At 24.8% G+C, this 11,475-nt stretch overlaps 1 protein-coding gene and 1 long non-coding RNA gene across 2 annotated transcripts; one reads left to right on the forward strand and one right to left on the reverse strand.

Moving 5' to 3' along the window:
• The first annotated feature begins 2,206 nt into the window (after positions 1-2,206).
• LOC112743702 (uncharacterized) lies at positions 2,207-3,262 on the forward strand. Its single transcript, XR_003172211.2, has 2 exons — positions 2,207-2,456; positions 2,805-3,262. It is a non-coding gene; the product is annotated as an uncharacterized lncRNA (long non-coding RNA).
• A 513-nt stretch (positions 3,263-3,775) lies between these two features.
• Positions 3,776-8,743, reverse strand: LOC112743704 (ferritin, chloroplastic). Its single transcript, XM_025793009.3, has 8 exons — positions 8,143-8,743; positions 6,821-6,904; positions 6,352-6,412; positions 5,175-5,262; positions 4,651-4,712; positions 4,456-4,521; positions 4,202-4,265; positions 3,776-4,078 (listed from the first exon to the last, which is right to left on the reverse strand). Exons 1-8 carry the CDS (start codon positions 8,421-8,423, stop codon positions 4,041-4,043), a joined length of 744 nt encoding a protein of 247 aa, XP_025648794.1. The 5' UTR covers positions 8,424-8,743; the 3' UTR covers positions 3,776-4,040.
• Between the last annotated feature and the right edge of the window lie 2,732 nt (positions 8,744-11,475).

The following is an 11,475-nucleotide window of genomic DNA, read 5'->3' on the forward strand; positions in this document are numbered from 1 at the left end:
AAATATTCTAAAACCTACATATTTAAAAAACTCAAACAATAAAATATGCCCAACACATAAATTTAGTGTACAATATGAAAATCTTAGTCATAGCAAAAAATTTTGGTGTGCAATACAAAAATTTTTAAAAGACTATACTCAAAACATTAACTCACATAATTAACAAAATACATTTGTAGCAAAAATTTATGTGCTTTGTCCAAAATTTTCTGTACTATCTGCAAATATTTATGTGCTATTTCCAAAAATTTTTACATTATATTGATAAATTTGAATTTTGTGCAAAACTTATTGTATTATATTAATAAATTTTTATATTCTACCATAAAAATTTATGTGCTATAAAAATATGAAAAAGGAGAAACGGTGACATATGCTTGCGTTTTCTTTTTCTATTGGACTTGTGCCAACTTAGTTGAATTTGATTACAAAAACATTTGTACATATAGCATTACCATTTTATACTCTAATCCCTCATATAGTGGAAAGAAATATCCGGATTATTAATTCCAAGATATCTCACGTTAAGTTTTGGTGATTAACAAGTGAGTTAATAGTCAACTTAGTTCCTAAAAAATAGGTCACTCTATAAATTTATCCTTAAAAATTTTATCAATTAAATTAGTCCTTTAAAAATTATAAATTAATTATTTTTGTCCTTCCATCATTTAATTAATAATTTTCGTCAATGATTGATTAATATAAAAATTAGCTGATAGCATATATGATACCTAACATATTTAATTGGACACTGAACAAATATATTTATGAAAATCTATCAATTTAGTCTATTTTTTTAATTATATAAACTTTAATCATAATATAACCTAATGATACTAAATTGATAAATTTTTATAAATATATTTGTTCAACGTCTAATTGAATATATTAAGTGTTATATATGATATGAATTAACATTTAATATCATTAATCGTTGACAAAAATTATTAATTGAGAAGCTGCAATTCTGTAATTCAATTAGTAGTTGCAAATTGCAATCGTATTCAAGGATATATATATATATATATATATATATATATATATATATATATATATATATATATATATATATATATTTACATAGATTAATCTGGATTAAACTACAGAAAAAATAAAGAAAGCCCTATCACGACAACAATAAATTAATTTTCAATCTTCACACCAAAAAAAAAAAAAAAAAAAAAAAAAAAAGAAAGAAAAACTTATTGCGATGGTCGGAATACTTGCAATGACAACCGCAACCGTATTCCTAAGCACAACTTCAATTTAGAATCACATCCCTTTTTTATTTCCCTTGCTATAGTATGTTTGGCTGAAAACAAATGATACCTAAAATAAATTCTGTAAATGATTTTACACATAAAGTGACAAATCTAATTTACATAAAGTTTAGCTTCACTTATATATAATTTTAATAAATGTTTAATGATACATTTACTATAATATAATTATAATATCTGAAAATTCAAATTAAAATAAAAATAAAAAACCGTGCAAATGGTGAAAAATATTTAGGCAGAACCAATTTACTTAAACAAAGAATATGCAACAAAATATTCCCATATCTATAGTCCACCAAAAGAAAAAAAACCACAAACGGAGACAATAATTAGTTAAGGGATCAACGTAAGATTATAAATAGGTGAGACGTCATAGCAAGCAGTTGAGGAACACTACAAAATAGTTCTCAAAAACAAGCATTCAAATAAATGATTTTTTTTTTTTAAGAAAAAGAAAAAATATTTTTGACAAGTGACAATTATTCTTTTCTTTCAAAATAAGGAAAACAAATTAGATGATTAATGTCAGCAAAGAAAGCGACTTGAACAGAATCCTAAGGTTCTTTTCGAATTAGATTTCAAAATTAGTGTGTGGATGGTAAGTCCCTTTACATCCAATAATGAAATAATTATGTTAATGCATGAAACTTTAGAGAACCAATACAAACATATAGGCACTTAAGATAAACCAATCAACCGTTGATAAAGGGTCCCATACCTTCTCTCTTTAATCCAATCAAATTGAGAATACTTAAGGAAAAGCAAAATCCAAAGGATAATCTCTTGTTTGGTCCTCGCTATTTTTATATTATGAATATTTCATTATATGACATATGCTTATCAAAATATAATGACAACCTAACGGTTTGGTTTGACATTTGGGCAAGTTTCTTGAATATATTTATGCAAAAATAATATGGAAACACAAAGAGGCGTTGTCTTCTTGTTTGTTGTTTTTTCTATGGTGGGATTCATCTTGTTTTATAGTGTTTATAATGAATTTTTCCCCCCAAAGGACATGATTCATATATATATATAACGGATGGTGCAAAAAAGAGAAAAAGGTGTCAATAATGGAGAAATGGAAGGGATGGAGGTACTTCAAGAGTTTTCCTATTTACAAAATTAAGAGTATTCTCCGTAAACTCTCTTCAAAATTCAGGTGTAAACAAAAGAGTAAGTAACATGCTGCTTCAGAAATTACAATTTTAATTATTAGTTAACTTTAGTCTTTAGATTAGATTAATAATATATAGATTTATTATCATATCATGATATGGTATTCCGTTAATTTTATAGTTACTTGCTTTTTTTTTTTTTCATTTTTTGTTTTTTGAATTCTTAAGTTTGAATAATTTAATTTTTCATTGATAAATTTTGGAGATTCAAAACCATAGGTATATATCATCAATGATTCTAAATTACGAGTGACAAAAAAAGAATAAATTGTGTCTGGTGTATCCTTGATCCTTTAGTAATGTGTTTACTTATTATTATGATGATGATGATGGTTTTGAAAAACAGGACAGAGAAATGGACTTGTTAGTCTTTATAAGGACATGGAATCTTGTGGGGAATATTCAGATATACAAGTCATGTGGAAAATGATTCAATCTTCTTCTTCTTATTCTTCTCATCAATATGCATCATGCAGCAGCAACAAGAGAAGAAGAACAAAAAGGTCTTCATATTGGGTTCTCTGCTTCAGGCCAACTTAATTGAATTTCTTGATGGAACAAAGTCCAGGTTCATTAAAAATGGTAGAGAGAAGAAGGGGTATCAAAATTGGATTCATCATGTCAGTATTATAAGTTATAAATTAATCCCAATTTATTCCTTTCAGCCTCTGCTTCTTTTATCACATCATTACTTTTGTTACACTCAGTAAGTGAATGATGATCAGAGTCCAAATATATATGAATCTCATTATGTAGAAACCATATCAAAGTTTAGTTTTTATTTGAGTTTAGATATTTCTTTGATTTCCATGCTTTACAAAATAATCTAGCTAGTGTGGGAAATAAATAAATAAAATACAAGCTATACTCATTTGATTGATGGTGTCCCCGACCACTGACATAGACATGGAATATGATACAAGACATGCAAATTTAAAATTTCTATAAGATACAAACACACGATATATATTTAAAATATAAGATATTTTTTTGGATTAATTGTAATGATATTTTGTTGATACTAAAATATAAATTAATTTTTTAATTATTTTTATATTTCTTTTAATTATATAAAATATTTAAAATATATTTTATTTTAATAATTAATAACATATATTATTTCTAAACTCATTTTAACAATATATACTAAAAATAAAGTTAGATATAAATATATCTGATGGTATTTAAGTGTATCTAAAAATATTTAAAAAGGTTTTTTTATTTTTTTATTAACACAAAGTTATATACAAAAAAACATACGCACTAGACAAATATTAATAAATATTATATTTAAAATATATTCAATAGGCAAACACATTAAATCGAAGAAGTGTTTGTGCTTGATAGGATCTTGTTAAAGTGGTGATGAACTTACATTGAGCTTGATTTATTATTATTTATTACTAACAAACTTTATTATGCCCAGGTAGACAACAACTTCTTCATGGCACAAGTCACAATACCCGCTTCATACAAAGACTTACATTTGAGATATTAAAAAAAAAAAAGGGCTAAAAACAAAACACATTACATTTTACAATAATAATAATTAGTAGACAACACACACAAGTTCAGTATTTTATTAGTCATGAAGAAGCCTTTGATCAAAGTGCCAAACACCTGAAAAAAAAATATATTAAAATTAATTTTATTAGATAAAGGGAAGAGTCAAATTAAATAATGGATAGTGGGACCAATAATATATGCAATAAGCTACAAAGTATGTATGATTTACAAACATACCGTGACCCTTTCCAACCCTTCTCAATTGTGACACATACTCTGCTTTCTTCTTAATATCTTCCACCTGTTACAATAAAAACATCAATATGAGATGACATGTCTTGCCATGCACACTAGTAATATTGCATGTTCATCTTTACAACAAACAACTTAACAATAACAACCACAATAATAGAGACAAACATTTGGGAATCCTATGAACATTATTGTTTCCTAGATTTCTTGCATTTCCATTGTTTAGATGAGTATTTCACCTGTTCACTCAAAAACTCGTTTTGGATGAAGTTTGCCATCTCAGGATCATTGTTGCGGTCGGCCACCTATTAATGAATGAATGAATGAATTAATTAATTAATTAATTAATATGTTGACACATCATCATTTTTTCAATAATAATAATAATGCAACCAGTTAAATGTAAGAATTAAAGAGGAGGGTGGAATTATTACACTGTACACATTCAGAAGTTTCTCGTTTACTAACTTCTCCAGAGACAAAGCTAATTCCATAGCTGAATCAAGCACCACATTATAAAATATGGTCAATGGTCAGCGTAGATCAGTGGCTTGAATAAAATAATATCACAAATCAAAATGCATAATATAAATATTTAATTATTATCTTAATTTTTATTATTTTATTAAATTTATAATTAAATTTTTATAATTTTTTCATTTCAGTTGAGCTTTTATATTATTTTTAATTTTATAATTAAATTTTTTTAATTAAATTTTTTATCACATATTTTTAAAAAAATATTTTGTTAATTTTAATATTTTACATAAAAAATTAAATTAAAAATTGTGTAAAAACTCAACTAAAAAAATATAAAAATTTAATTATAAATTTAATAAAATTATAAAGATTAAAAGAATAATTAAAACTAATATAAATCTAGAAAGTAGAGCACTTTAACCAAATAAATAAAATAAGGAATTCAAAAATAGCGGATAATTTTGAGCATCAAACTCACCATGTAATGCATCCCCCTTTTCCTCATCATCAAATTCTGAGGGAACATCCTTGATGGTGTGAAGAACGACTCTTCCTCCACGAACGTTCTAAGAAATTTATTCAAAATCATATAAGTAAATGCATCTTAAATGCAAGAGAACCTTATTAGAAATGTCTTAATTTATTTTCCGATGAGGAGTATTTATTCTTTGATTTCTTATTTGTATGCGTTATTTTTAATGTAATATCTATCCACTATTTTTTTTGTCTTTTTATATAATATTAAAAATAATAAATAATAGAACATTTATGTTATTAAATAAATAATATATAATTTAATTTTAATATATTTTAAATATATATCTAATTACGTAATGTCACACACTACAACAATATAAATTATTTTTTAAGATTATATGTGTCATAAAAGAATTAAAATTCGTCAAAAAAAAATTTTGAAACTATTTTAACTATGGAAATATATTAATAAAAATTTTGTCAAAAATAGTATTTTTAACATATAAATAATTGTAAAAAAAACTTAAATCTTATTTTGATAAATATTGACCGTCAAAAATAATTTGTTAGAAAAATTTGAGAATATATTTTTTGTGATACTTATTAACCGTCAAAAATACTATTTATTTTGACATTTATTGACAATACAAAATTCTCAACAAAAATTTTCAACAAAGAATGAGATGAGATCTTGAAAATAAAGAATAAACTGAAATTTTGAAGATGAAGAATGAGTAATATGACCCTAAACTGAGCAGTGTAATGCCAAAATTGACAGAGCTCAACGAAAAATAGGAATAATAGAGTAAGTTGAAAGTAAATGAGTGTCAAAATTGAAAAGTAATTTTCTACAATTAAAAAAACATAGAGAAATTGACATTTGTAATATTTATCAAAAATATATATTAATTTTTACATTTAACTATGGTGTTAAAAAAAACATGTTAAAATAACTCTCTTTTCTTGTAGTGACATTAGTAAAAATAATTATTTTTTTCGTTGCATAATTACACGACTTTATAAAATATTTTATACTACTGTAGAATCAAAATTAAATTCTATATACTGGATAAAAAAAACTTATAAATTTATATACAAATGATTAAAATAAGAGATACTACAAATTAAATCAAATAAAATATTAATAAAATCTCACAAAGTCTAAGGGTCTAACCAACCTGGTATTTCATAAGCTTCTCAGCATGTTCTCTTTCTTCTTCACTAGATTCCCTGAAGTACCTGTATGTTTTCAACAATGATTACTAACAAGCAACACCAGTTACATGAGATTTCGAAACATGTTTAAGAATAAACTGAAAACGGATTATTAAATCACCAATACTTTTTTCTTTATTATATTTGAAGTAAGATCGATTACTTAATTTTTAATTTTTAAAATGTGGCTCCTAATGTTTTCAAAACAAAAGAAACAGTGCAACTTAATAGAGTATAGATATATAGTAAATTACTAGGCTATAACGACTATAACGATTATATAAATATTGTGGTAATATTTTTTTTAAGCAACCTTTTTTAACATATTTCTTAAAATATTATAGTTACTATAATCACAGTAACATAGTTATAATAAAATGAATCTAATTATCTATTGCGGTTGTGAATCTACGATTAATTTGCATTGCTTACTTGGCAAGTCCCTTGAGAGACACATTGTCTCTGTCGAAGTATGCAAACATGGAATGATACACATACGAAGCAACGTACTCCACACTGTGACACATAATTTTCAAACAGAAATATATATGCTCTCAGCAAAGTAAAAATTAAATGAGATTGCATGCCCAGAAAAAGGGCATATTTTTTTATGTATAAAGTATAAAGCTATTGTTAAAATAAATTGTATTAATAAAAATTGTTATTACATGATCAAAGAATTATACAATCTTAAACAAAACGTATACTTTTAGACATCTAAACTGTAAATATTTATTAAAATGTAGTTTCTATCCAATTTTACTTATCCAATCTTAGATTTAAATTTGTTATGGAGACTAATTATGCAAATAAAATTACCCTAATACTTTTAAAATTTAAGTTCATATTTGAAATAAACACTAATTAATAGGAAACAATTACGGTGTTTTACTATTTTCACAAGATAACAAAAGGCTCAATATATGCTCATATATATATATATATATATATATACTTTTTTTAAATAAAGAATAGTCACCAAAAAAAAAAAAATAAAGAATATTATATTTTTAATTTGTATAAAGAAAAAAAAATTACTTTTTTATACATCACTACTGTATATATTCTGTCTAACCAACAACATAGTAGTATAATAATATTTTTATGTTTAAATAAAAAATTCATAAAATATAACTATTTAAATAAAAACGTTTACGATATTTTTTTTAAAATATTTTTTTAATAATTAAAATTTAATATATATAATTAATTAAATTGTGTCATTTTATTAAAATTAAATTAGATAAATTAATTTTAAAAAAATTAATAAACTAAATTTTGAATCAATTTAAATTAATATTTTTATAAAAAATGACTATAATATTTTTATTTTGAGAATTTTAAATTATAATTCTTTTTTTTTTCTTTTTTTTTTCTCTATCATAATGAAGTTAAGATCTAAAATTCTCAAAATATATATATATATATATATATATATATATAAAATATTTTAGTTATTTTTTATAATATAAATATTATAGTTATTTTTTATAAAAAAATATTAATATAAATCAATTTAAAATTTTGTTTTATTAATTTTTTTGACCAAATCGATATGTTTAATCTAATTATAATAGAAATAATACGATTTAATTGATTATATAAATTTTTTTATTATTATTTAATTATTAATTTAATTTTTTAATTTAATAATTAATTAATAATAAAAACAATAAATTTTAATAATTATCTAACATTTTCTAATTATAATAAAAAAACAAAAATTAAATAAAAAAGGAGAAGAAAACGCTGACTTGATCTGCTCATTAATAACAGATTCACACTGATGAGCATATTTCTGACGAGCAAGTGAAACTTGAGATGCTGTTGGAACAGCAACTGATTTCTTCTTCACTTCCTCAAACGGTTGGAATATCACTCCAGTCAGAGCCTTACTTGACGCCATCACCCTCACATCTCTGCTTCCCCATTTCAAACAAGAGAAATCAAACGTCAAGGAAGAAGAAGAATGAGTCGGTTCTAAGAGAGAAGAAAACACTGAAAATGGTGAAAATTTTGGAGAGGTAAGAGCCATATAGTGTGGGGGTTGAGAAACAGAGGAAATGGAGTTGCATGAAGCTCAGGGACGGTAGTTACTAAGTAGTGGTGGCGAGGGGCATTTTGGGGATTTCATATGGTGTGAAGAGACGGGCGTGTGGCTACCTCGTGCTGTGTCCACTGCGAATCTGCGATAGTGCGAAGGCGAAATCGAGAAAATACTCGGTCCACGTGGCATTTTAATACTCTTCCAAAAAATTCGTTACTCGTGACTCACCCTTACATTACACCAACAATCTTATCCCTATGCATGCCTGCTGCCCTTGCTACCAAGTACCAATTTCCTATTTCTTTCTCTCTCTTCTTTTTAATAGTCTATTATTTATTATATATTAAATATTATTAAAATTAACTTTAGGATAAAACACCTATATAAATCAATCAGCCACTAATATTATGTAATAATTCTAAAATAAAAACGTTATATAGATATCTCTATACATATATCTATGTAAATTGAATTAATTTGAATCAAATTAGTAGAGTTATTGATAAATTAAAGTTATTTAATTCGAATTACCAAGGATTGATATTTGAAATATAGTCCATGAGTAGTAAATCGAAGGTTGTAAAATATCGAATACAAATAGGTTTGTCAAAGTTTATATATGACAAAAAATATCTTTAATTACAAGAAAAACATTAAATACGTTAAATTTAGCGTCAATTTTACTGGCAGTTTAAGTAATAAATTCTTCAAATCAAAGTATTACTGGTGAATTCTCATTGCCAATAAATTCGCCTGTAATAATAAAAAAAAAGGCGCAAAAATCATGGTCAAATTTACTGGTAAAAAATTTATTGGTAAGCTTAATTAATAGAACGTTGCATTTTGACAATCACAAGTGCATTAAAATTGAATTTATCATCGGTAAATCTGATGGTAAAGTTATCCTTCATTTTTTAATCCCATTTCTCTCTCCCCGTTCTCCTCTCTCTTTTTCTCCTTCTTGCAATCACCTCCAGCAACCCTGTAGGCCAACCTCCGTTGGCGCCAGGCACCACCAATAATATATATCTTCCAAAAACTACGTGGACGCGTGAAACATAGCTGCTTTTAATGTTGCTTTGTTTGTGTTTTGTTGGCGCCAGGAACCACTAATAATATATATCTTCCAAAAACTACGTGGACGCCTGAAATATAGCTGCTTCTAATGTTGCTTTGTTTAGGTTTTGTCGCCACTGCTGTCACTGTTATTCTTTATGTTGCTAGAGCTGTCTCCTCCTTTTTTTAAGTAAGTTACCTTTCTCTTTTTTCTTATTTTATTTTCTTTTTTTCTTTCTTTAAAAACAGAAATTTAAGCCTTCAGTCCTACTATTTAGTTACTGTCATTTTCATTGTGTCGTCTGTACTGCTATCATACTGAAAAAGTTCTCTGCGTACTGCTACTACTGTCTCTATATTTTGTGATATATTATTTCTCTTGATTTAATACTGATCGATTTATTATTTGTTTGTTTATTTATTTATTGTTGATTTTGGTTGTTATATTAAAGTGGAAAACACATGGGTTTAATTTAAATTTTTATTTTTATTATATCTTGTTTTGACTAACCAATAATATATATGTTGAAGAATGATGAAGAGAGAAAGAAATTTCTATTTGATTATGTTGTGAAATTGCGATATATGGTTAATTAGTTTTGTTCAGAGTAATTAGGATTTAAATTAGATTAGGTCAAGTTGGTTAAATAAGTTAGTTTATAACTATTTAGATTAGTTAGATAAATTAGTTTAGAATTTATTTTAAGGTTGAAGTTAGAGTAATTTGGATTTATTTCAAGAATGATTGTTAATTTTTTTATGTTATTTTTTTTAAGATATATATTTTTTATTGTATAAAAAGAACTCTACACCTAGAGTACATTATACTCTGCTGGAGTACATTATGTTAAGGTAAAGAAATTTTTTCAATTGAGATGTTAAAAAAACATTATCTAATGAGTAAAGAAGAGACGAGATGTTAAACAAATATTATCTAATGAGTAAAGGAAAGAAAAAAAAAAACAATTAAGAGAGAAAGAAGTTCTAAGGCACTAGTTACTGCTATTCACAGAGAATGTAGTTTAAAAAAATGATGTCGCCAATATTTCTTCTCCTACAATATCATGCTATTATCCGCTCCTATTGTAGTGTACCCATAATATCATAATATGCAGATAAATAATATTTTTATTTTAAAATAAATTCTCCAATAATATTTTTTCAATAATATTAGTACACAACTCCTTGATCTACACTCATTCAACACTAAATAAAATTTCTAAAATAATGACACTTATTTAAAACTAGAGGGAGTGTGACAAACGATGACTAATTTCCTCGTTTAATTTTATATACTCAGTAAAATTTTTCATTTGCACTTATAATATTGCAGAAAAAAAAAAAATTCTTGCCTATCACACTAGTTATTTGACTAATATGTTTCTTATGTTGGTCTATAAATTAAACTGCTTTTGCTGTAAATTCAATCATTTTATTACTTTAATAATATTATGATAAATAAGATGTAAAATATATATATTTCTATGAAAAAATATTAAGAATCAATAATTTTTATTAATATTAACCAATACTTTTATTTAATATTTTATTTTTACATCGTTAAGATTTAAGTTTTAAAATTTATAGTTTAAAATTATTTAATATTTATAATTTAGTATATATTAATCAAGTATTAACGGATAAAATTTATTGTCACGTAATGTTATTTTTTTATATATAAATATTATAATAAACAAGTATTTATTATAATCAAAACATAAAATATATACAATTTTTTTTAACACGATAGACTTAGCTTTTAAATATGTTTGTCTTATACTAAAGGTGGACTTTTGAATTAATATCAAGCTGTTGCCTCTGGAATGATGTTGAAATGATGCTTTTTGAATGAGGCCTATGGATACCTGTGCTCACGATCATCCAATGTTGGAGAAAAAGAAAAAAGCAGCGAAGAATCCTTGTTCAAGATAATACCTGATTATCGATACAAGGAAACAATAATTAATAAAATAAAAATAAGTAA

Source organism: Arachis hypogaea, chromosome 14 (genome assembly GCF_003086295.3).
Source record: "Arachis hypogaea cultivar Tifrunner chromosome 14, arahy.Tifrunner.gnm2.J5K5, whole genome shotgun sequence".
In the NCBI taxonomy this organism is placed as follows: Eukaryota; Viridiplantae; Streptophyta; class Magnoliopsida; order Fabales; family Fabaceae; genus Arachis; species Arachis hypogaea.

What these genes read in the sequence shown, in the direction of transcription:
- LOC112743704 (XM_025793009.3), bottom strand. Translation starts at nt 8,423, where the DNA reads ATGGCTCTTACCTCTCCAAAATTTTCACCATTTTCAGTGTTTTCTTCT. An exon ending in GTTATTAATGAGCAGATCAA is followed by an intron (nt 6,905 to 8,142) that starts GTCAGCGTTTTC and finishes TATGTGTCACAG; the next exon opens with TGTGGAGTACGTTGCTTCGT. An exon ending in AAGGGTTGGAAAGGGTCACG is followed by an intron (nt 4,079 to 4,201) that starts GTATGTTTGTAA and finishes TTTTTTTTTCAG; the next exon opens with GTGTTTGGCACTTTGATCAA.